The sequence below is a fragment of the Mastigoproctus giganteus genome, chromosome 9, assembly GCF_048544385.1.
Source record: "Mastigoproctus giganteus isolate SK-2022 chromosome 9, ASM4854438v1, whole genome shotgun sequence".
In the NCBI taxonomy this organism is placed as follows: Eukaryota; Metazoa; Arthropoda; class Arachnida; order Uropygi; family Thelyphonidae; genus Mastigoproctus; species Mastigoproctus giganteus.
The window spans coordinates 200,140,517-200,166,966 of NC_143583.1; the positions used below are offsets into that span (position 1 = coordinate 200,140,517).

Sequence of the window (26,450 nt, forward strand, 5' to 3'; positions counted from 1 at the left end):
CACTTGTAGGCAGAAGGAATTTATTTTGTAGAGATGGTATTCATTGAACAAATGCAGTGAAAGATTTTTGCCAGTATCACTGAGGATACCTTAAGGGTTCAGGGAAACTACTAATTAAGGAGGAGAAGGGAAATATAGATCCATGTTTATCTGATGATATGGGTCAAAGTAATGCTTGCACACATCAAGAATTCTTGTTTATTGCCACAACAGCTGATGTTGGAAAGATGTTCTGAGGGCAGTAATGCTTCAATGCATGGGAAGAAAACAAGCCTAAATAACTTCAAGGGGTGTGTCAGAATAGTAAACTATTGAAGATTACTTAGTCTTAACTGTGTCTGTCTACAATAATGTCAAGAGCACTGTCGATAAAATGGCTGAATTTGAACTCATGGTTAGGAAGACTAATGCTGATATAATAAGGCTAGCAGAAATGTGGTGCCACCCGGAAATTGATGATGACAAGTTCCACTACAGTACGTATAACATATTTAGGGAAGATAGAAAGGGTGTGGGTGTCATGCTTCTTATCAAAAGCAGCCTGAGTGCAAAAAGAGCTTTTGCCGAGATGTAAGTTATGTTTGGTTTGGTTTAGATTTTATTGGCGCATTAGCAACTAAGGCTATAATGCGTCAAGACCAGTAAGTTATGTCTGCCAGCACAGAATCTGTGTGGTGTGAGTTAGAAGCAAGGATATAATGAAAGTGGAGTATTCTACAGACCAGAAGATTGTGAAGAGTATGATGAGAGTGTCTACATGCAGATGGATCAAGTAAGTGTGAATGTTTTATTATGGGTGACTTCAATCTACCCCAAATTGATTGGAATAAATGGAAAGGGAAATTTTTAAATAAACTAGATGATTATTATTTGTACCAGCATGTTAAAGAAATTACTAGGTGTAAGAATATTCTTGACTTCATCATTACTCACGAACCCCAAATGCCATCATAGGGCTAAAATTGAATTGTTTGCAGGAACCATTGGTAGGTAGTGAACACGCAGACGTTACTTTAAAGATAAAGAAAGATATTGCAGTAGTTAAAGGTAAAGGCATGGGTTTTAATTTCTGAAAAGGAGACTATGACAGTTTAAGGCTCTACATGACATTTATTAATAGAGGGAGGATTACATTAAACTTGTGGAATACCTTTAGAGCAATAATCAGTAAGCCATGAATGCATATACCCCATTAAGAAAATATAGTACAGGGAGGATGGTGAAATAGACGAATATGAAGTTGGTCAGTCTGATAGAGCAGAAAAATATAGCATAAGAAAGTTACAGAGCGATGAAAAGTACGAAAGCCTTCACAAGAAAGCTATAAGTTGATCTGTAATAGTGTCACAGATAAGGTTAGGGGGGGCCAAGGCTGAGTATGAGAAAGTACTGCTGAGTATGAGAAAGTACTGGTTAAGAGAGCAAAGAATGGGGACAATAAATTTTTCATACATAGATGAACAAAATGAATCAGACTGGACCCTTGTGTACTGGGTATGGAAAAGTCTTAGATAATGCAGCTGATGTTTGAATAGGTACTTTGCATCAGTCTTCACTGATGAGAGACTCTTCATGCTGAAGAGAGCCTGCACAAGCCATATGAAATTAGTGATTTCCCAATTAGAGATGACTGTTTATTATAAAAACATCTCAGCTTAAAGAGAAGTAAAGCTCCTGGAGTTGATGAGATATACCCAGTAATTATGAGGGAGGCGGCCAGAGAGTATATTGAACTATTGAGGTTAATTATGACGGCATCACTGGACTCAGGAGGGGTTCCTTCAGACTGGAGAAGTACCAACTTATCACCAATACATAAAGGTGGTACTAAGATTGAAGCTGATAACTACAGATCAGTTAGTTTTACTTCAATGGTAGGGAAAATCTTAGAGGCAATGATTAAGAATGCAATCCAGGGACATTTAGATAGAGATGGCATTTTGAAGGACACAGAACATGGTTTTGGTTAAGGAAAAATCTTGTTAAAATAGCTTAATAGCTTACCTTCATGATTTTACTCTCATGAGAGTAAAACCATGAAGGTAAGATATTTTACTCTCACGAGTAAAATCATGAAGCTGGATGTAGCAATTTCAACTTAGTTTACTTGGATTTTAGCAAGGCATTTTACTCAGTCCCTCACAAGAAGTTGCTGTATAAGCTGGAACATCTTGGGATTACTGTCAAGATTCTAAGATAGACTGCAGGGTGGCTGCAGGGCAGAAAGTGTTGTGATCAATGGATATTCTTCAGATTGGTGTCATGTCAGAAGCAGGGTCCCCCAAGGAATAGTTCTTTGCCCACTACTGTTTCTGATTTTCATAAACGACATCGACAAAAGGATAGTGGATGTGATGTCAAAATTTGCAGATAATGTAAAGATTGGGAGTCATTAATGATCAGTGCTAAACAGTGCTCCTTAAGGATGACTTGAACAAACTTTAAGGATGGTCAGAAAAGTGCTATGTTTTAATGAAGCAAAATGCAAGGTCTTACACTTGGAGAATAGACTCCTCAAAATAACTTATACACTTGGTGGGAATAAAATAAAAACAACACAGGAAGAAAGAGATCTGGGAATTATTATATGGGCTCATATGAATTCTCTGAGCAATGTAAACTGGTAACCAGTAAAGCCCATGGTATCCTGTAGATGATGTATTGAACAATAGCTTGTAGAGATAAGAAGTCATAATCCCCTGTAAAAGGCAACTGTAAGATTACTGTGTTCAAGTGTGGAGACTTCATCTAGAAAAGACACTGAGCATCTAGAAAAGGTTCAAAGACAGGTAACCTGCATGGTGAGATCAGCAGAAGGGCAACCATATGAGGAAAGACTTGGATTATGTGGGCTACAGAGCTTGGCAACCAAGCATCTTAGAAGGGACCTGACTGAGGTCTGAGAAAGACGAATGAAAGTGAAATTTTCACTGTTATAAAGGATTCCAGAATCAGGGGCCATCACTTCAAATTTCAGGGTAAGAGGTTTAGACTAGACTGTAGAAAGTTTTCTTTTAAGCCAGTAAGTTATTGATTACTGAAACAAGTTGCCTCTGCAGGTATTTGAGACTGACAGTTCAAAGAAATTCAAAGGTAACTGTATGACATGAGGTGGGAAGCATATAATTTGTATTTTTTTATCTAATTTTCTTTTTTGGCCAGTGCAGCAAAGCCAGTGGCTTCTTTACTCTATTTGACTAATACTAATACAGACAGACAAAACAGACAAAAATGCAAACAGACAAAATAATTATAAGAAATAAAAAATACTTTAGAGAGCACAGTTGAAAGAAACTGTAGTTACCGGACAGGCCAGTGTAACTACCTATAATCTCAATTTTCTTTGGTTTTCATAACAGCCTTTCACATGAGACCATATAAAAAACTTACTGATGGTGAGGTAAACAATGTTGATGTTCTTTGCATCCAATTATTTTATGACTTCATTAGAGTAACTAACTAGACTGTTCAGGAGATACTTTCTCTTCAAAAAACCATACTGTGATCTATCAAGAGTGCTATTGTTATCAAGATGGTACTATATTGTATTCTTCACTACAGATTCCACAATCTTACCCACCACAGAAGCTAAACTCATTGGTCTATTATTGCCCAACACCTCTTTCAACCTCCTCTTTTTTTGTGTGGAATGGAGAGACAGTCACACTTGTATTGTGCCACATATTTTAGTATAACTGGGCATACCATTCACCTCTAGAGCCTTTCTTTCCCTCAACCTCTGCAGTAGCTTTTCTGACAGAACTCTTTCTCAAGATTATTATATCATGTGATTCAAATGTTTCTTCAACTGTAAATATCATTGCAAAGTAGTTAGTCAAATCACCTGCCACTTCTGCTAGGCTTTCTATGATTCTTCCACTTCACTCAATAAGGGAGTTATCTGATTTCTTCTTCTTTTTTTAGGTGTATTTGCATATATACAAAGGGTACTAGGAAAGTTTTGCAATACAGCTTTGTTTATTTAATTTTTTCAAAGTAATTTCCTCTACATTCAATACACCTCTCCATCCTCCGAAACCAATCTTTAAACCAGTTCTGCCAAGTTTCACTAGGGAGCAAAGCACACTCGTTGTCCCAAGCCCGTAGAAGGTCCTCAACACTGGAAAACCGCCTCCCTTTTAGCTTCATTTTCACATGCGGGAACAGTGCAAAGTCGCAGGGAGCAAGGTCTGGACTGTAGGGAGGGTGCTCGAGAAGTTTCAGTCCTGTCGTGGTCAAATATTCGGTGCAGGCTTTGGCGCGGTGAGTTGGAGCATTATCGTGATGGAGGTACCAGGTGTCCATTCTTGACTTTGGCCGCAGGTTCTTCATAGATCCAATGACTTTAGGCAGGCATTGTTCAGTATACCACTTAGCTGTGACTGTCTTCTGCGTGTCCAAAACGACACGTTCCACAATTCCACTCGATTTGAAAAATACAGCTATCATTTTCTTCTTTACAGATCGGGATTTTCTGACAATTACGGGTGTGTCGTCATCATCAAAGACCCAAACTTTGTTTTGAGCCTTGGTCGGCAGATCGTAATAGTACAGCCAAGTCTCGTCACCTGTCACGATGTTGTTCACATACCGAGATTGTCCCTTATCAAACTTTTTTAACATCTCCCGGCACCAAGTCACACGTCGTGTCATCTGCTCTTCAGTCAGTTGATGCGGCACCCAGAGAGAACAAAGTTTCTTCACGTGCAAATGATCTTGCAGAATCGAACGAATTGCTGCTGCATTTAGGCCCAAAGTATCCTCTATCTGTTGGTAGGTCACTCGCCTGTTTTCGTCAAGCATTTTCCTCACAGCAGTAACGTTTTCCTCCGTAACTGACGTTCGTGGCCTTCCCAGCCTCTCAGAATCCTCCAGAGTGAAATTTCCTCTTTGGAATTCTCTATACCACCTGAATATCGTTGTACGATGTGGACAATCATCATCTAGTGCAAGAGTCATTTCTTCTAAGCACTGGTCTATGGTTAAACCACGCACGAAATTATACCGCAAAACTGTCCTTATCTCATTTCGTGACCACGATGCCATCGCAAGCACTTTACACTCTCACTACTAATGAATAACTGAGCCCATCGACTTGGCGCGGCGGCTACTATGCATGTATGAACATGTCTCAACATGCAGCAACAAGCAGCTTCCTGTGATTTATTGTTGCGTCATATTGCAAAACTTTCCTAGTACCCTTTGTATATATATATATAGATGTAACAAACTAATTAACATAAAAATAGGTAAAAATAAAGAATAAGAAATAAAATTGATAAGGCAAGCAGAGGCAGCAAAATAGCATAATCCTCTGCATGTTGTATAAAACAGGAAAAATAATAGTAATAATAAAACTTATTAGTTTTATTATTACTATTAAGATTTATTATTCGTTTGCCATACTGCTGGCTTAAGTTTTATTATTACTATTATTTTTTTCTGTTTTATATATATATAGTATTTTATGTTAGATTATATATATACAGGAAATCCCAGATTTACACGGTTAATATATCTCGTGAAGATGCCGTGTTAAGTGAAAATGTGTTAATCTAATATTATAACCAATGTAAAATACTGTAATTCATCCACCAGGCTTTCAAAATCTTTACAATTTTTTTTTTAAAATAACTGTTTTTACTGCGAATATAACTATAAAGAAGAACAATGATGTTTGAAACAATTCAGTTTATTATGTAGTTCATATACGTAATTTACTTCAGTAATAAATATTTGTCCAAAGTAGTTTGCATGCTCTTTTCTCTGCATACATCTCACTATAGCAGATCAAATCATTGTCTATGTTTCTGTGGACTTGCATGCTGCGATCGAGGCTAGGGTCAAAATACATAAGTTATTGTTTTAATATTTCAGCAGTGCGAAACAATTCTTGGAATTCCTTTAAAGTGATCTCCTTTGGTCGTGTGCAATTTTTTTTCCTCGTTGCAGTCATTGTCTTCATATGCACGCTGCTGGTCGATATTAAGGAGGTTATTATCGCTCAGTTCTTTGGAATGTGAATCTAATAACTCTCAAACATTTGCGGTGTCTACTTCATTAAAGCCTAGTTCTTGCCCGATGTTCACTATTTCATCAACAACAGAAGTTACTTGCTAACTAAAGCCTACGAAATTGTTTGCATAATGAAGATTTTTCCACATAGCTCTCGCATTGAGCAACTCTGGAAAACAACCATGCTAAGTGAATTTTAATATGTTAAATAAATAACAATTTATAAACCGTGCTAATTCGAAAAACATGTTAATCGAAATTAGTTAGTTTCTTAGGCGAAGACCAGGAAACATAATATACATTATATATATATAAAAATTGATTGTACATGAAGTTAAATAAGGTGTAGCAAAATGGTGTTGCAATATGATTTATGGACTAGGGATGGTGCATTTTGTAGAATGAACCCCAATGACCATAAGGAGTATATAAAGGTTAAATGAAAAGAATGGGGAAAGGCATAGAATATAGACTAAAAACTGTGATTGGATCTACGGAAAAATAAGAAAGTACATGTCACTGTATAACTTATAATCTCAATGTCGTCTTCAGGGATCAACCATTGAAATCAAAAGAAGGACAGCAATATGTGGGCTTCTGTTTCTGACATGGAATATCTGCTTGGTGTACTGTGGTTGTGTTATGGAAATTTGAAGTTGGTTAATGAGATTAGTCCTAAAGTTCAGATAACGTACAAAAAAAGGTAAGCACACATTTCATGGCTGACTCAACAGAGGCGGAAAGCAAAAAAAAAAAAAAAAAAAGAAAAGAAAAAGTTACTAAGCAATGAATGGAGAAATATAAAGAATAGTATAACTAACTTACTGAAACTAACGAAGTAGTGGCCAAAAGAAACACTGAAGATGTATGATGGTTAATATAGGCTGTATACTGTAGCGACCTCGTGTCAAAAGTTGGAGTCAGTAAATTACAAAAATGTGTGTTGAAAAAATCAGATTAAATATGTGAGGGTGAAGGACAGAGTAGAAAATCGATTGGCTGGAAAAGTAGTGGTTAATAGGTGCTACACTTTGTGGAGGTGAAAAGAGTTTAGTAAAGCAGAAAAATAATATCTCAATATTGCGTTCGGTCTAATGGTTCACGTGAATTAAAAACATAGGGCAGTAGGAAAGTAAAAAGTACATGAGACACGAGGGAAACTGATGGGTTCAGGCAGTTCAGGGCTGCAAATTACATTCCTTTAGTTAGGGCCTTGAACATAATTCTGGGAGTGTACATCACATATTTAAGTCAGTCAGTTTTACAGTAATGATAGTTTAAATTATCATTGTTGTTAATAAATTTTGATGATAAGTATATACAATGCTTATATACAAAACTTATACCCCATAGTAGCCAATTGGTGGGTACAAGTTTTCTAGGCTGTAAGTCACCAAAGAGGCTGAGTGTATAAAATACACAATAAGTACAAGCCTGTTAGCTGTTGAGAGAAGTTAATTTAGTTTTAATTATATTATGGATATTACATTGGCAGTTAATTAGCTTTTATGTTTGATGATATGGAGGGCTTCACTGAAGTCCTCCATATCATCAAACCAGTAAAGATAAGCAGGTGGAAACTGATTGTCCAATAGTTTGTAATAGAAGTTTCTGATGTTATGAATTGTTATATCATTGTTGTTTCAGATGGTGGCTATCCTGATGCACTGTGATAAGATGATATTAGAGTGTACCTTTATAGAGATATTGGAATGCCAGTGAATGAAACTGACTACATTAAAGTTGAAAGTATGACATTTATTGTATTTACTGATGGTTGTTTTTGAGTTATTAATGTCAATATTCAGATCTAAGTAATTAGCAGCTTGGGTTGTTGCTGCTAGTTTTTTTTTAAAAGTGAGTTCAGGAGGATATACATGTGCAAAATCTTGTAGAAAGTTTGGGCAATACCCTATGAAAAAAATCAAGCATGTACAGATAGAGGTTGGCAATAATGCAACTGGCAGGACTTCCCATGGGAGTTCCTATTGTTTGTTGGAAAACTGTATTAACCATCAAAAATAAAGTTGTTAGATATACATTGATTGATAGAGTTGTTGGATATATATAGGTTGATAAAGTTGTTGGATATACATAGGTTGATAAAGTTGTTCCAATATACTGGATTTATATTTGTTGTACAAGTTATTTAGGATGGATTTTAGATTAGCTTCATTGATACTGGTGAAGAGACTGTCGAAGTCAAAAGTTTGTATGTGTGTGATATTGCCTCTGTGTAAGGCTTCTATTGCAGGTAAATTATTGGAAATTTTTTACTGTCAGGTAAGATTTTTATTACAGGTTTAAGTAATCATTCCGGAGCTTTTCCAGGCTTGTGAACATAACTGTTTTTGCAGGAGGTAATAAATCTAAAGCATATAGGGTTTTTATGAAATTCAGGTATAAAGTATATGTAGGGAAATGTATAATTATTTGTATTAAATTTCAATTTTTTGTTGAAGGCTGGTGACCCCAGGGGCTCACATCTGGTGAGTATGGGCTTGGCACACAAAGGGTCCTGAGCTAGATATCATCATTCTTCTCTTTTTTGGTGATTCCCTTCTACTTCTCTCTCTCAGGGTAACAAAGAAATTTTTTTTGGCTGATGCAGCATAAGCCTCAAGCTTTCTTGCACCATATGGCTAATAATAATAATAATTGTGTCGATCACTGGTATGGTGCCAAAGACCGTACATAGCAGCCTAGCAGCAATAGGTCTCCCAGAGGACACCTACAAGGAACTCCAGAAAGTCGCAATCCTGAACACTTGTAGGATAGTCAGAGAGTTCCTCTACCAAAAGTAACACCAGACATGACAACCACCCTGTGTACTTGGTAGCAGTACCTGTCAAGGAGTGTAATCCCCCAATCAGGGGAGAAATAATAATAATAATAAAGGGGCACGATGGCCAAGTGGTTAAGACACTGGACTACCAGCCTGACGGACCCGGGCTCGAATCCCGCTTTGGCAGAAGCGAATGTGGCCCTATTACGTTGGGAGACCGATATATATATAAAAAAAAAACATTGCGAAAGTTGCTCCATTCGACTTACCTTCCTCAAAGTCAGAGTGACGGCTGAGGCAGACAGTGGCACCATCTGGTGTCACTCGTGAGAACTAAAAAAAAAAAACACTGGACATAAGCCAAAGTTAAAAAGTCCACCTCCATAACAGTAGGTATGTCCGTGGAATCTTTATTGACTGACTCCATTCAATGGAGCAGCGTTCTTATGATGTTGAGACTTGCAGGCTGTTCAACTAAGATCTTTAGGGTGGTAAAGGACTACTTCATGCACCGTACAGTGACTGTTAAGTTGTTGGTTGATTCTATTGTACGAGAGGTGACCAGGGAATGCCCACAAGGTTCGGTTTTTGGACCACTAATGTGGAACCTAGTTTTGGAGGATTGGTTGCACAGGGACTTCGAGCATACAGAGATGGTGACATATGCCGATGATCTTGTGTTGCTTATTGAAGGAAATTCTCGGATACAACTAGAAACCAGGTCACAGCAGGTTTTATTTGAACTTAATAACTGGTGTACGTTATATAAACTGACTGTATCAGGAACCAAAACAAGGACAATGGTCGTCAAGGGTTAATTTTCAAATAGAAGACCCTCAGTTGTGAGAATGAATGGGTCGAGCCTAAAATCGGCAAGACAATTAAAATATCTAGGCATTATGTTTGACGGATCTTTCACTTTCAACTCACATGTTACTTATCTATCAGAAAAAGTGAGGAAATTTATTGGGATGATTACTCAAATCACTAGAGTTAGCTGGGGAATAAAAGGTAATTTGCTGAACTTGCTATATGAATGTGTATTTATCCCCATGGTAATGTATGGTGCACCAATTTGGTTTGAGTGTGTAAGTGGAAAAGTATTTACTATAAAGCTCAGTTCCATTCAAAGAGTAATGCTCCTTAGGATGTGCATGGCATGCAGAACTGTGTCGACCCCAGCTTTGCAGGTTGTGACTGGAAAATTGCCTATAGATCTGCATTTGGTGTATTGTGCATTGGCTTACTTCATCCAGCATGGCATTCCCTGTTCTTTTCTGAAAATACATGTGGACATCTTGGCAGATCCCAGGAATGAAAGGGCAAGAATCTGGGATGCTTTGGTAAAAGTCGGGCAAGAGTGTTGGAGTGTTTGTGATAGAGGGCAGATTACACAAAAATTTTTCCCAGATTTAAAAAATGCAGCCTCAATAAAATTCAAATGGTTTGCCCCAAACTTACAAGCTATGTTCTTATTAACTAGTCATGGTTCGATTAATGCAAAGTTGCATGATTTAGGAATTACTGAAAGATCTAGTTGCCATTGTGGCGAAAAATAATCATGGGAACATATTATGTACAACTGTGAGGAGTACAGCGATCTACGAATTGAATTGGTATCTCGGGTTAGTAATCTCAATCATATGGCAGAAGGCTGCAAGACAATTCTAGTTGATAAATATTATTATTATTATTAATAGCTACATGGTGCAAGGAAGCCTGAGGCTTGTGTTGCACCAGTCAAAAAAAAAATTCCCAAGTTACCCTGAGAGAGAGAGAGAGAGAGAGAGAGAGAGAGAGAGAGAGAGAGAGAGAGAGAGAGAGAGAGTCGAAGGGAGTCACCAAGAAAAAGAAGAATGATGATATCCAGCTCAGAACACTGGGTGTGCCAAGCCCATACTCACCAGATGTGAGCCCCTGGGGGTAGGAACAGAAGTCAAACTAACAGCCCTGGAATTACTTCTGGTCACCCTTTGTGAATTGGAGACACATTCCTATATCTCCAGTCCGTGGGGACCTCTCCCGAGTCCAAGGTTTCTAGGCTGCTGCTCATTCCAATAGAAGCAGTGCAAGAATCACTTTCACCTCTGCCTACGGCTACTGTTTATCTATTAGTCTGTGTACACCCTAAGCTAGTAGTTTTTCCCAACCCACCTAACATTGTCTCAATAGCATTAACAAATATTCTTGCACTTTTTCTATTTAAGTGTATCCCATCCCTGTACAAGCAATCTCTCCTGTTAACAAGCACAGGCCACACTGAGAAAAATTCTACTCCATGAGCCTTGCACAGTCTCTCCAGGGCCAGATTGATTGACAAGTCTCTCATCATATACTCCCCGCTATTGTGTCTGGGAAAGATTGCTGACACTTTCAAATTTAACCTTAACTCGTGACGTTTTTTTCAACATTGACCTGTACTTGTTAAGTAAATCCACAAATCTCCTACACTTCATGTCATTAGTGCTAATGATTACAATGATGTCACCTTTTGTGCCCTTAAAAGATGATACTGCTCTACAACATCATCAACTTTTGCCCCTGGCAAACTTACCCTGGTCCTATTTTACCTATCCTTTTTGAAAAATACATTTCCCTGACAAGAGAGTCACTGACAATAAGTAGCTCCTGTGAGACCAGCGCATTCTGCCCTGAAGATTGCTGCTGTGTTGCCTGATGCACAAGAGTGAGCTCTTGCATGAGTTGGGAAGCTGAGATCTTGAAGCCTCCCCATTTTAATTCCTTTGAGGGCATCTACCCAACTCTTGAAATTCTCATAGACACCCATCAGAATGCTGAGTTGGCACCTAATTTCTTCACACTCTCTGCACCTAGCAAACAAAAAAAAAAAAAAAAAAAAAATGGAATCTATTCAGTTATATTAAAAGAGGCATCCAAAGAAGTTATTTGTTATTTGGTTTTTAGGAGCATTAGCAACTAAGGCCATATTGCCATCCAAAGAAGTAAGCAAACCCTTAGCCATAAATAGGAGAGCATTCTTAGATTCATGGGAGCTCCCCCACAATGTATCCTCAATTCACAAATGGGGATCAAAGAGTAACAGGTATAATTACAAACTAGTTAGTTTAACTTCTGGTCTGGGATGAAGCATTGCAGGTTCATCAGGATAAGACTTCAGTTATACTTCAGACACTGCATGAGTTTGTTAAGGTGAAATCTTGTCTGACTAATTTGACTGCATACTATGATGTGATAACAAAGGAACTGCATGAAAAAAAAATTTTGATATCATATACAGTGAAACTTCTCCTAACGGACACCTCTCTTTAACGGACATCTCTCTCTACAACGGACATTTTCAAATTCCCCAACTCTCCTCTATTAGTTTTAACGTGTTTTCAGCTTCTGTCTAGCGGACATTCTCTGTAATGGACGCGGACAGGCAATCTGCACTGTTTTGTTTAGATTAGCACTTAATTTGATCTCCCAATAACAGACAGTGGGCGAGCTCACGGCCCTTTTTCTAGGAATGTTTCTTCCACGTATTGCCTCAATCGTGTGTTTATTTTCTATTTCCGATTCTCTGAATTTTATCAAGGTTTACATCGCAGTTCTAAACCCTTTTTTAAGAATTTTAAGGCACGTGTAAAACTTCTGATGAATTCGGTGTGTGCGGGGGGGGGGGGGGGGGGGGGGGGAATTTGGTCGGCCTTTCATCTTTTGAGTTTCAGTTTTCGTTTTGTTCAGTGTCGTGTGAAGTGCACAATGTCTTCTTGTAAACATTTAACTTTAAAAGATAAAGTCAAACTCATTAATGCGTATGATCGGCAAAAAAATAGTGTTCGCAATCTCGCTGCAAAATTCAAAATTGGGAAGACGCAGGTAAGCGACATCCTAAAAAAAAAAAATGAACTGCTCAAACAATTTTGGCAACACGTAAATGATCAGGTTCAAAAATCATTCCCGAAAACTGTTGGACTTCAAATTTGTCGCGCACATGCTAAAAAATTCCCATTAATGGGCCTATTATTAGGGAAAAGGCTTTGGAGGTTGCAAAATCTATGGGAGTAAATGAGTTCAAAGCTTCTGTGGGATGGCTAGACAAGTTCAAAACTCGGCATAAAATTTCTTGGAAAACCGTAAGTGGTGAAGGTGGATCTGTTGATACTGGGGTTGTAACAGAGTGGACCGTCAAATTGGAAGATTTATGTCGTGATTTTGAAGCTAAGGATATTTACAACTGTGACGAAACAGGGTTGTTTTTTAAAGCTATTCCTGAAAAAACAATGAGTCTAAAAAACGAAAAGTGCCAGGGCGGAAAAATTTCTAAGGAACGCTTGACTGTACTATTGTGTATAAATATGCTGGGAGACTTTGAACAACCTCTTGTTATAGGAAAACCACAAAATCCTCGTTGTTTCAAGGGCATAAAGTTGAATCTTTTGAATGTTGACTGGAAGTCTAATAAAAAAGCATGGCTGACACGAGATATCATGAGCGAATGGATAAGTCACTTTAACCAAAACATGATTCGTCAAAACAGAAAAATTATTCTTTTCATGGATAATGCTGCATCTCACCCGCACATTGAATTGTCCAACATTCAAATCGTTTTTCTGCCACCAAACACTCTGCAGAGTGTCAGCCCTTGGATCAAGGGATAATAAAACAATTTAAACTTCACTACAGAAAACATGTTTTAAGACATCTCATTGCAAACACGAACAATGTAACACGTGCGAGTGACCTTGCAAAGAAACTCAGCATCCTAGATGCGATTCAATGGATTTCCTCTTCAGTAAACGCAATTAGAAAACAAACTGTCGTGAAATGTTTTGTAAAGTCTGGCTTCTCAAACAAAAAAATTGAAGTTGTGAACAGCAATGTGGAGCCCCAAGAAGAACAAGAACTTCAACATCTATTGATAATGTACGATACTTCCGCTACAAGTGACCCTGGCTACAAAGATATAGACTCGAACCTCACTACAGAAGATGGTGCTCTAGATATCAACGACATTATCATCGATATTTTTCAAGAAGTTCCTCATGAGTATGAAGAAATGGAAGGAGGTCATTCTGTCAAAGAACATATTAACGACGAACCACCGATGAAAATAGAAGAAGCGCTCATACAAATCAATCGTTTAAAAATGTTTTTCGCCACTGAAGAAGATACTGAAGGACTTTCGATGGTTTCTTCACTCCAAACAAATGTTGAAAACAAAATTATCAGCCGGAAGAAGGTGCAAAAGAAAATAAGTGATTACTGTATGTATTTTTCTTAAGATAAAGTCATAATATGCATAGCACAATTGTATGTATATTATTTACAAAAATATTGCAAAATCTGTATATAATTTAATTTAATTTTACATTAAATGTTTAACGATTTTTCTTTATCTCTTGTGTATGTAATTGTATATTATTTACAAAAATATCGTTCAAAATCTGTATATATTTTAATTTAATTTTACATTAAACCTTTAATGATTTTTCTTTCTTTCTTTTTTTTTTTCTCCCTCAGACTTCTTGTTAGCGAACACTTCTCTCTAACGGACAGATTTTCATTCCCCATGGCTGTCCGTTAAAGGGAAGTTTCACTGTACTTGGATTTTAGGAAGGCTGTTGCACATAGAACACTGCTGTACAAATTGGAGTAGTATGGTATTAAGGGCAAGTTGCTGCTATGGAGGGATGGTTGAGTGGGAGAAGACAGGAGTGTTAATCAATAGACTCGGCTCTCCATGGACTACTGTTATTAATGGAGTCGCCCCCCCCCCAGTGTGGTGTTGGGCCCATTGTTATCTGTATTTATCAGTGATACTGAGGAAGGTATATCACACTTAATGTCCAAGTTTGATGATGTTACGATGGTTGTTAATGACAGTATACAACAAAAGGGCTGAGAAGTGGCAACTGAAGTTTAACATTGACAAATGCAAAGTAGTGCATATGGGTAACAGTTACCCCATAACAACATACCAACTGTGCGGTACTACACTCAGCTTAGTGGAGAATGAAAAGGACTTAGGGGTAATTGTGAAGTCAGATATGAAGTTTATTGAGCAGTACAAATAGGCTGCTAGAGCAACTCATGGGGGTCTTGTCTATGATATACAGGAATTTTGCTAGAAGGAATAAGGAGGTGATTATCCCCTTGTATAAGGCAAATGGTCAAGCCACATGTTGAGTACTGTTTACAGGTCTGGATGCCTCATTTTTGGAAGGATATAGAGCTGCAGAAATGAGTAAGGAGAAGGGCAATGAGATTGGAGAGGGGAAGAAAGGGTTGCTCTTAACAAGAAAGACTTAAGTTCTGAAATTTGCAGCATCTGGAGACTTAGGCACCTGTGAGGTGATCTGATTGAGGTGTATAAGGCCTTGAATGGTTTGAGCAGGCTGAATGCTGATGGGTTCTTCCTCTTGCTCTGATTACGCACCTGAAAGGAGCATAAATTCAAACTAAGTAAAAACATTTGTAGAATAGATGTTTTTTTTTTTATTTGGTAGTTGTTGGCGCATCGGCTTCTGTGGCCATAATGCACCTCCCAAGGTTTTTGCAGTACTTTGATCCAAGCCCGAGGCGGGATTCGAACCCGCGACCTTTGGGTTGCCAGGCAGGCACTTTACCCACCCGGCTAGCCTGGTCGGCAGAATAGATGTGCAGAAATTTTTTTTTCTTTAGCCAGTGGGTGGTTGATTGTTGGAAGAAACTTCCATCTGTTGTTGTGAAAGCTTAAATAAACTCAAATAAGAACTGTACAAACTTTTGGAGTGAATGGGTAAATTTTTTTTTTTTTTTGGCTGTTGCTATATCAGCTTAGTTTCTTGCATCATATGCCTCTACTAATGTTAATTCTAATGCTAAATGAATATAGCAGCAGAGCTTTATGGTTGCTATATAGAGTGTAATAGGATGCAAATACACATCATAGCATTTGGCTACTATTATGAAATTACTGGGAGAACTCTGCGATGGCCATAAAGGCCAGGCATGATAAGATACTATCGTGAAATAGAGTTCACTGTTCTTTCTGATATTTTTAAATGTTTATTATTCAGAAAACTATAACAGTCTATGAGTGCCACATGATAACAATCTTAATGGGATGCTAATTTGCTGCTCCAATAAAACATTGCAATTTGCCAATGGCAAAAGTAGATGATGTAGAGCAGATATCATTTTTTAAGGGCACAAAAAAGTGATATTATTTTACAAGCTAACACTAATGTTATTAAGATTAGGAGATTAAAAGAACAACTTAACAAGTACAGGAAAGGTGGAGGGGTTACGCTCTTAGTTAAAAGAACATTAAATCTAAAGAAGTGCATTAAGCTGACATGGGTGCCAAGTGAAATGGTGAGTCAGTTTGTGTCATATAAGCACTGGAAAAACAATACTGAGTGTAGGAATGTGTTATAGACCTAATGAAAGTGATGAGTATACCAAACAGCTATACAAGGAAATAGAGTGGGGCAGCAAATTAGAATGTCTCATAATGGGGAAAAGTTTTATCATTCCAGACGGCTGGAGTTTGTGGGTTGGTCAATCACATATTAGCCAGACCTTTGTGGATTAATTGGATGACTCTTTTCTATAACAGCATGTTAGAGGCAACAAGAGGAAACAAAATTCTTGATCTGGTCAGCAGTGATTCTACATGGATTAATAATCTGCAGGTAAAAGACACACTGGGTGGTAGCGATCAAATTTTTTTTTTTTTAAACCCCAAACACGAAAGGTATCAAAACCTATAGTACTTAGTACCGTGCATGGGTTGAAGGAGAAGTATGGGGGGGGGGGATGCCGGAAACTTTGCTCTAGAGACTAAACATGGGTTTCACCACTTCAAGCCTCCAATAAGCAAAGTGGTGGTATTTCACCGGTTGATGAAAGTCATCTACCACCTATAAATTTGTGCTAATGTGGAATTTAATTAAAGACATAACTACTATCAAAGGTAAGGCTTTTGCTTTCATAATGATGACTACAGAAGTCTCAGACAGTTGTTAAATTATGTGCAGTGGGATCAACTGATGATGTTAACAGCAAATTCTAAATGGCAAGCATTCAGGAAAGTAATCAAAGGAGCTACTAGGCTTTTCATAACAACAAAGAAATACTGTTCAAGGCTGAGACCCAAATGGATGTCAGATGAACTACTGAGACACCTCGCAGAAGGAAAGGGCATGGGATGCATATAAATTATCAGGTAATGCAGAAGCCTAGAGTAGATATAAATTGGTTGGTAATCAAGTTAAGGCAAATTTTAAGAAATCTCTGGCAAAGAAAAACAGCAAAGACTTCTATGCTTATATTAACAGTAAAAGGAAAGGTTTGAATCACATTGGCCCACTTGATGTTCAAGGGTTAATTGTTAATGATCCTGCTTGGGTTGCAGACAAACTGAATAGGTATTTTGGATCTGCATTCACACATGGGAATTCTTTAGGGTAGGGGATGCCAAAAGTTTATCAAACTCTAACAAGTAGCTAAATGACCTTGTGATAACTGATAGAAAAGTTGAGGAGAAATTGTTCAGTACAGGCATAACAAAGGCACTTGGGGCAGATGGAATCTATCCAATTATATTAAGGGAGGCAGCAAAGGAGGTAAGCAAACCCTTGGCTATAATTATGAGAGCATCCCTGGATTCATCCTTAGATTATGAAAGCATCCTTGGATATATTCACACTTCTCCAGTCCCTATGGACTGGAGAAGTGTGAATAAATCTCCAATTCATGAAGGGAGATCAAAGGGTCATATGAGTAATTACAGACTTGTTAGCTTAACTTGTTTGAAGAGAAAATTATGGGATCATAATTTTGGTGAAAGAAGTAATGCCAGACCATTTGGATAGGCATGCAGTTATACTGCAACCACAGCATGGATTTTTCAAGGGTTTTTATGAATTTTTCTGTCTTGCGTAACCAATCTGCTAGGTTAGTATGATGCAGTGAAAAACAAACTGGATTAAAAAATAATTTTGACATCATATATGCTTAGATTTCAGGAAGGCTTTTGATACTGTTGTACATAAAAGACTATTATACAAACTGGAGCAATGTGGCATTAAGGGCAAGTTATTTACATGGATAAAGGAATGGTTAAGAGGTAGAAGACAGAGGGTGACTATCAATGGGCACTGCTCTTCTTGGACTTATGTTATTAGTGGAGTTCTCCAGGGTTCAGTGCTGGATCCATTGTTGTTTTCAATATTTACCAATGATAAGGTATATCAGGCTTAATATCTATGTTTACAGATGATACAAAGATTGGCAGGATGGTTGACGACAGTCGTCAGTTTGAACTACTACAATAACATATGGGAAAACTGGGTCGTTGGGCTGAGAAATTACACTTGAAGTTTAATATTGACAAATGCAAGGTACTGCACATAGGTAGCAGTAATGCCAGAGTAACTTATCAACTGTGTGGTACTATAGTCAGGGTAGTGGAGAATGAAAAAGACCTGGGGGTAATTGTTTTTGGTTTTGGTTTTTTTTTTTAGGAGCATTAGCAACTAAGGCCATATTGCTCTGGGATATGCAGTGGTCATTTCCTGATCTTTCTGCATCCTCTGTATTTGGTGGTGACGGGAAGGGGGGGTAATTGTGCTTTGCTAGTAAGGATAAGGAAGTGATTATCCCTTTGTACAAGGCCATGGTTAGGCTGCATCTTGAGTATTGAATGCAGGTCTAGAGGCCTCACTTCAGGAAGGATGTAGGTCTGCTGGAACGGGTGCAAAAAAAAGGGGGAACCAGATTGGTGAAAGGAACAAAAGGGTGCTTTTACCTAAAAAGGCTTTGGTTCTGCAAATTGTAGCATCTTGATACCAGGGACCTGTAGGGAGATCTGACTGAGGTGTTGAAAGTCTTGACTGCATTGATTAAGCTGAATGTTAATGGTATTCTTCCACTTGCTGAGACTATACACATGAGGGGGCATAAATTCAAGTTGAGGAAGGATGGTTGTAGGATAGATATGGGGAAGTTTGTCTTCAGGCAGCTGGTGGCTTATTGTTGGAACAGGCTTCCCTCTGTTGTTGGGGAAGCAAATGGGTTGAATATATTCATGTTTGAACTAGACAAATTCTTGAAGGGTACGAATGGTGAAGTGTTGCTTTTTTTTTTTTTGGCTTAACCTTGCTCTATTGCATATTACTACTAAGTAAAGAGCAATGTTGGGAAAAAGTCATGAGTTAGGAATGATTTTGAATGTGTGCAATTCTACCCTGACACAATAGGAGAGAATACATGTTTAGAGCCTTATCAGTCAATCCTGCATGAAGAGAATGTGCAAGGCTCATGGGGTAGAATTTTTTTTGGTGTGGTGTGTGCTTGTTAACAGGAAATACTGTTTTAACAGGAATGGGATACATTTAAAGAGAAGGGGTGAAGAACATTTTCTGATGCTATTGAGGCAGCAATAGGTGCGTTGGAAAATTGATAGCTTGGGGGGGTGGGGGTTACACAGACTAGCAGATTAACCAAAGCTGCAGGAAGAGGTGAAGGTGATTCCTGCATTGCTTCTACTGGAAAATGCAGCAGCCAGGAAAGCAAAGTGTCAGGGATTTCAAGCCCTGCTGTGCGTCATCATGGAACAAGTGAATACTTGGGCTGTGTAAGGATAACTAAGAGTAAGAACATGTATACTTGCATGTAAACTAATGCCAGGAGCATTGTTAAAAGATTTCATGAATTTGAAGTTCTGATTAAGTCATCATATGCCGACGGTGTAGGGATAGCAGAGACATGATGTAACTCAGACATAAGTGATGCCGAATTTGAATATGGGGAGCACAATGTATACAGGAAGGACAGACAAGACAGGCAGAGTGGAGGGGTTAGGCTCTTAGTTAAGAAGCACATTAAATCTAAGGCAGTACAGCCAGTCAACATAGTTTACCAGTGCAATGTTGAGTCAGTTTGGTGTGATATAAACACGGGGGCAGGATCAAGGATAGGAGTGTGTTATAGGCCTAATGACTGTGATGTGTATACCAAACAGTTATACAGAGAAATAGGGTGAGCCAGCAAATCAGAGTGTTATAATGGGTGATTTAACTTTCCAGACGTTCGTTAGAATTAATGGGTTGGTCACTCGTACTAGCAAAATTTTTGTAGATTTCCTCGATGACTGTTTTCTACAGCAGGGGTCACCAAACTACGGGCCAGATCCAGCCCGCAGAATCTGTTCATCCGGCCCGCCACGCACTGTGCTACAAATGATCAAAATTTCTAAAATATATTGATAAATAAACATATTGTTATTTACCAATATATATATATGTTTATTTACCAATAAATATATTGGTAAATAAATATAATGCATTGTTAAATAAATATATTCGTTGTCTTCATTTTTGTTGTATTTACTGAATTGTACATACTGTACATATTGAACAAAATGATTATACAGTCCGCACTCGTCAATCTCTAGGTTATCTGGCCCATCGTGAAAAAAGTTTGATGACCCCTGTTCTACAGCAACATGTTAGAGAAGCAACAAGAGGAAGTAATACTCTTGATCTGGTTATCAGCAGTGATTCCCTATGCATGATGAAGCTGCAGGTAAAAGATACACTTGGGTGGTAGTGATCACATTGTACTAATGTGAATTTAATTAAAGACACAACTACTGTAAAGGGTAAAGGGAAAGGCTTTTGCTTTTGTAAGGGTGGCTACAGAGGTCTCAGACAGTTTTTAAATTGCATGCAGAGGGATCAACTGATGATGTTACCAACAGCAAATTCAAAATGGGAAGTATTCAGGGAAGTAATCAAAGAAGCTACTAGGCATTTCATACCAACAAAGAAATACTGTTCAAGGCTTAGATCTAAATGGATGTCAGATGAACTACTGAGGCACCTCTCAGAAAACAAAAGTGCATGGGATTGTATAAATTATCAATGATACAGAAGCCCATTGTGGATATAAATTAGTCTATAATCAAGTCAGAAAGGAGTTTAGGCAAGCTATTTCAGCTTATGAGAAGTCTCCAGAAAAGAATGCAAAAAAAACAGCAAAGATTTCTATGCTTATATTAATTATAAAAGGAAGGGACTGAATCACATTTGCCACTTGATGTCAATTGGTTAACTGTTAATGATCCTTCTGAGGTTGCTGCAAAATTGAATAGGTATTTTGCATCTAAATTCACACATGAGGAATTCTTTAGGGGGGGGGATGCGAGAAATTAAGCAAATGCTCAAATGGGGAGCTAAATGATTTTGTCATCACTGAAAGCAAAGTGGAAGAGGAATTGTTGAAATTGAACATAAAAAGGCACCTGGGGTAGAAGGAATCTATCCAATCATATTAAGATAGACAGCAAAGGAGGTAAGAAAGCTTTAGCCATAATTATGAGAGCATTCTTGGATTCGGCTGTTCCTGGGGACTGTAGATATGCTAATGTAACCTGAATTCATAAAGGAGGGCAAAAGGTGACATGAGTAATTACAGACTTGTTAGCTTAACATCTCTTCCAGGGTGAAAATAATGGAGTCACTGTTTCAAGAAATAATGCAGGACCATTTGGACAGAAATGCAATTATACTGCATTTACAGTATGGATTTGTTAATGGGCAGTCTTGTCTGACAAATCTGACAGGTTAGCATGATCAATGACCAAAAAACTAAATGCATAAAATAATTTTGATACCATACACTTAGATTTCAAGAAAGCTTTTCATACTGTTGCACATAAAAGATTGCTGTATAAACTGGAGCAATGTGGCATTAAAAGCAAGTTACTGCTATGGATAAAGAGATTGTTAAGTGGAAGAAGACAGTTTGGTTATCAATGGGCACTGCTCTTTGTGAACTAATATTTTCAGTGGAGTCTCCAGGGTTCAGTGCTGGGCCCATTGTTGATTTCAATATTTATTAATGATATTGATGAAGGCATATTAGGCTTATGTCAAAGTCTGCAGACGATACAAAGGTCAGTAGGGTGGTTAATGACAGTAATTAGCTTAAGCCACTGCAGCAAGATCTAGGAAAATTGGATCAACGGGCTTAGAAATGTTAGATGAAGTTTAACATTGACAAATGCAAGGTATTGCATATGGGTAGCAATAATCCCACAGTAACTTATCAACTGTGTCGTACTACCTCAGGGATAGTGGAAAATGAAAAAAGACCTGGGGTTGACTGTGCAGTCTGATATAAAATTTTCTGAACAGCACAGATATGCTTGCCAGAAAAGCTCATGGGGTTTTGTCAATGATAAACAGAAAGTTTGCTAGCAGAGATAGAGAGATGATTATCCCTTTGTACAAAACCATGATTAGGCCACATCTTGAGTACTGTATACGGGTCTGGAGGTCTCAGTTTAGGAAAGAAGGTTCTGCTGGAACAGATGCAGAAAAGAGCACCAGATTGGTGAAAGGAATAAAACAGTGCTGTTACCTGGAAAGGTTTCACTTCTACAAATTGAAGCTTCTGGAGACTAGGCACCTGTTGGGTGATCTGAATGATGTATGGATTGAGTATGGATTGAGTATGGCCTTGTATGGATTGAGTAAGCTGAATGTGAATGGTATTCTTCCCTTTGCTGAGACTACACACATGAGGGGGTATAAATTCAAGTTGGGGAAGGGCAGTGCAGAATATATGGAGGTTTTCCTTCAGCCAGCAGGTGTTGATTGATGGAACAGGCTTTCACCTGTCATTGTGGAAGTGGATAGTTTGAAAAAATTCAAGGAAGAACTAGACAAATTCTTTGAGAGTTTTTTTGTTTATGCTATATAAGCTCAATTGGCTCTACTACTAGTACTACTAATTTTTTGGCAATTGTATACTTTATTTCCAATTATTCTCAACAATATTAAGCTTTAAAAACCCAAAACTTTCAAATATCTGGCAATGATCAAGTCTCAATGTTGCTAAGTTTATAAAGTTCTACTGCATAAAAAAAGATGACGCTTACCACCAAATTTTGAAGTTTACTCCACTCTGGTACAAAGAAGTAATGAACACCTCCTGTAGCACCCGTCAGGGATACACCATATCCCAAAAAAAGGATAAGAATCACATAAGGAAATGTTGCAGTGAAATACACAACCTATAGTAATAACAACAATAGCAATTTTATTGTTATCTCAAATATATATTAGTCCTGCTTACGCTGTTCACTCTATTAAGATGCTTACATTAATTTATAGAAAACTATGTTTTTACAAATTCCATAACTTCTAACAGCAGATATAATTTTACAAAAACAAATACAAATTAAAAACTTATTACTAGTTTGAAGAAAGGCATCTTATATATTATTGTATATAATCATATATAATAATGATAATAATAATAATAATACAAGTAGGCTCCGATTTACACCAGGGTTACATTCCACCTCCTCAGGGTCTTTAGCTGAAGTGGCATAAATTGAGAAAGCATTAGCATCAATAGAGGCATATTATGCAAGATAGCCAGCTTATACAGCATTAGCCAAAAAAAAAAAAAAAAAAAATGTTCTGGCAGCCTTTCGGCACTGCTCAGAAAACTGCATATCTAAGTGCATAATTTCCCCCAGGTCTCTTTCATTCTCCACTAACCTGAGTGTAACACACACAGTTGGTACATTTCTCTGGGGTTACTGCTACCCATATGCAGTACTTTGCATTTGTCAATGTTAAAGTTCAGTTGCCCTTTCTCTGCCCATCTGCCGAACTTTTCTCCTGTTGTAGTAGCATACAGTCATTACTGTCATTAATAACCCTGTCAACTTTGTATCATCTGCAAACTTTGACATTAAGCCAGATATATCTTTGTCAATATCATTGATAAATATATAAAACAACAATGGGCCCAACAATGAACCCTGGGGCACACCATTAATAATTAATAACATTAATCCACAAAGAGCAGTATACATTGATTACAACACTCTGTCTTCTCCCACTCAACCATCATTTTATCCATTGTAGCAAAGTGCCCTTAATGCTATACTACTCCAATTTGTACAGTAGTCTTCCATGAGCAACAGTTATCAAAAGCTTTTCTGAAATCCAAGTATATGATATCAAAATTATTTTTTGCATCCAGTTCCTTTGTGACCACATCATAGTATCCAATCAAATTTGCCAGACAAGACTTCCCCTTAACAAACCCATGCTGTGTCTGAACTATTACTGCAATCTTGTCAAGGTGATCCTGTATCACCTCTTTAACCAGAGACTTCATTATTTTCCCTGAAACAGAAGTTAAACTAATAGGTCTATAATTATTTGTGTCACACTTTGAATCCCCTTTGTGAATTGGAGATACATTTGCACATCTCCAGGCTCTGGGGTTTTCCCTTGAGTCCAACTATGCACTCATAATTATGGCTAAGGGTCTGCTTACTTCCTTTGCACCTCCTTTATTATAACTGGATAGATCCCATCCAACCCAGGTGCCTTTCTTATGTCTGACTTCAACAATTTCTCCTCTACTTCGCTCTTAATTATTACAAAATCATTTAGCTCCCTGTTAGAGTTTAATAAGCTCCTGTTCTCCACTTTCCTATAGAATTCCTCATGTGAATGTATAGGCAAAATACTCATTCAGTTTGGCAGCTATCTGAGCAGGATCATCTCCAGTCAAACTATCGATAGATATCAAGCAGACCAATCTGATTCATTGCCTTCCTTCTAGAGTTTACATAAGTAAAGAAGTCTTTGATGTTCCTCTTTACATCCTTTGCCAAAGATTTCTCATAATCTGCCTTTTCTTGTCTAACCTCCTTTGTGACTTGATTACAGACTAGCTTATATCTACCATAGGCAGCTGTGTTTCCTGATAATTTATATTCATCAAATGCACTTTACTGCTCTTCCACAAGTTTCATCAGCTCGTCTGACATCCATTTAGGACTAAACCTTGAACAGTATTTCTTAGTTGATATGAGAAGCCAACATCGGCTTTAACTTAAGATGTGGTCAGCACTAGCGGCTCACCAGTAAATTTTACATTGTGAATTCTGGTCTGTTTTTTTTTAAATTGGGAAAACCAGCCCCTGCTAGCTGAAACATCGGCTTTAACTTAAAAGTGCTTGATGCATTACCACTTACCAGTCATCTTCCTCCAGTACAATCCCATTTCATCAACATTAAAGACCAAGTCTGGGGTGTAGCAGCCTTCATCCATTAACTTTTGGAATATGGGAGAATATTCCGCAGTACCTGTAGTGTCAGCACTAGCGGCTCACCAGTAAATTTTACATTGTGAATTCTGGTCTGTTTTTTTTTAAATTGGGAAAACCAGCCCCTGCTAGCTGAAAATGATTCAGTCTTTCCCAATTCCTCATAAGTTTTATTTAACAAGCTCCTAGCCTTGTCCATAACTACTGCCTGTGTTACAGGAATGGTATTTTGGTTGATATTATCTATCCACATGACTAATAACTTTTCCATCTTCTCACTCCTTGAAGAAATTGTTCCAGAAACAACTTACTTACTTACTTCATAAAGGTCATAACAGTAGAAGGTGCTAAATTTAAGGTTTTGCACACCTCCGAACGCTGCTCACACCATTCCATACGACAAATAAGTCTATTTTAACTTCAATTGTTAGAGATTTTCGGCTTTTCTTAATATGTGCTTGCACAGATTCACCACTATACTTAGAAGCTATGATTGCAATTTATTTAAAATAATAAGGCACTAATGAACCAAGAAATTATTAAAATTTAAGGCACAGCTCACAACACGTGCACACTGGCGGAGGAGAAGAAAGCAACTGACATCAACATTAGCGCCGTCTAGGTACCCACTTCCTGGGCTGTTTTTTGCTTGTGTTTTCAAAATTTCTTTATATATATATATATATATATATTTTTTTTTTTTTTTCATTAATATTTTAAAAGGGCATTAATGTGAAACGGCATAAACCGAAGAGTCATAAAGTGGGGACTACCCGTACATAACATTAATAATATTTTTTTTTTTTTTTACTTCTATAAAAAACAGAAGATGCACTTCCTAAAGAAATTTATTCCTTGATTCCAAAAATGCCAAAATTATGTCTCTATTATATCTCCTTTGAATGATACATTGAAATTTTAGCAAATGAATGAACAACTAATTTCAAACCAGATCAGACCTTTACGTAAGGGAAAGGGGATAGTATTAAATATACCAGCTGCCGTTGCAGATGAACTCAACAGTTATTTTGCATCGATATTTACAAATGAAAAACCTTTTGTGGCAATGGGAAATTGTGGGAGCGAAGTTGAAAAATATGTAATTAATGATACTGAAATTTCGCAAGATTATTTAATGAAAAAACTTTCGAGCCTACAGGCCAGTAAGGCTCCTGGAGTTGATGGAATATATCCTATAATCTTAAGGGAGGCAGCAAATGAGTGCATTGAACCAGTAAGGCTAATTATGTGAGCATTACTAGACTCTGGGGAGATTCTGTTGGATTGGAAAAGTGCCAATGTATCTCCCATACATAAGGGTGGTTCTAAGAGTGAAGTGGGAAATTATTCACCTGTCAGTCTGACTTCAGTGGTAGGGAAAATCATGGAGGTAATGTTCAAGGGTGGAATTCAGGATCATTTGGATCGAATTAAAATTCTCAAGGATACTCAGCATGGTTTTGTAAAGGGAAAATCATGTTTAACAAATCTGGTTCGCTATTTTGAAAGGGTCACTCACGAGCTGGATTTAGGGAATAATTTCGACATTGTTTATTT

At 37.6% G+C, this 26,450-nt stretch overlaps 1 protein-coding gene across 1 annotated transcript in view; it reads right to left on the reverse strand.

Moving 5' to 3' along the window:
* Positions 1–26,450, reverse strand: part of LOC150081017 (sodium- and chloride-dependent glycine transporter 1-like) — a 455,858-nt gene that overhangs the window by 300,716 nt on the left and 128,692 nt on the right. The window contains exon 7 of the mRNA XM_090380891.1: positions 22,698–22,832. Within this exon, the coding sequence (XP_090237017.1) occupies positions 22,698–22,832 (135 nt within the window). The remainder of the gene's footprint in view (positions 1–22,697; positions 22,833–26,450) is intronic.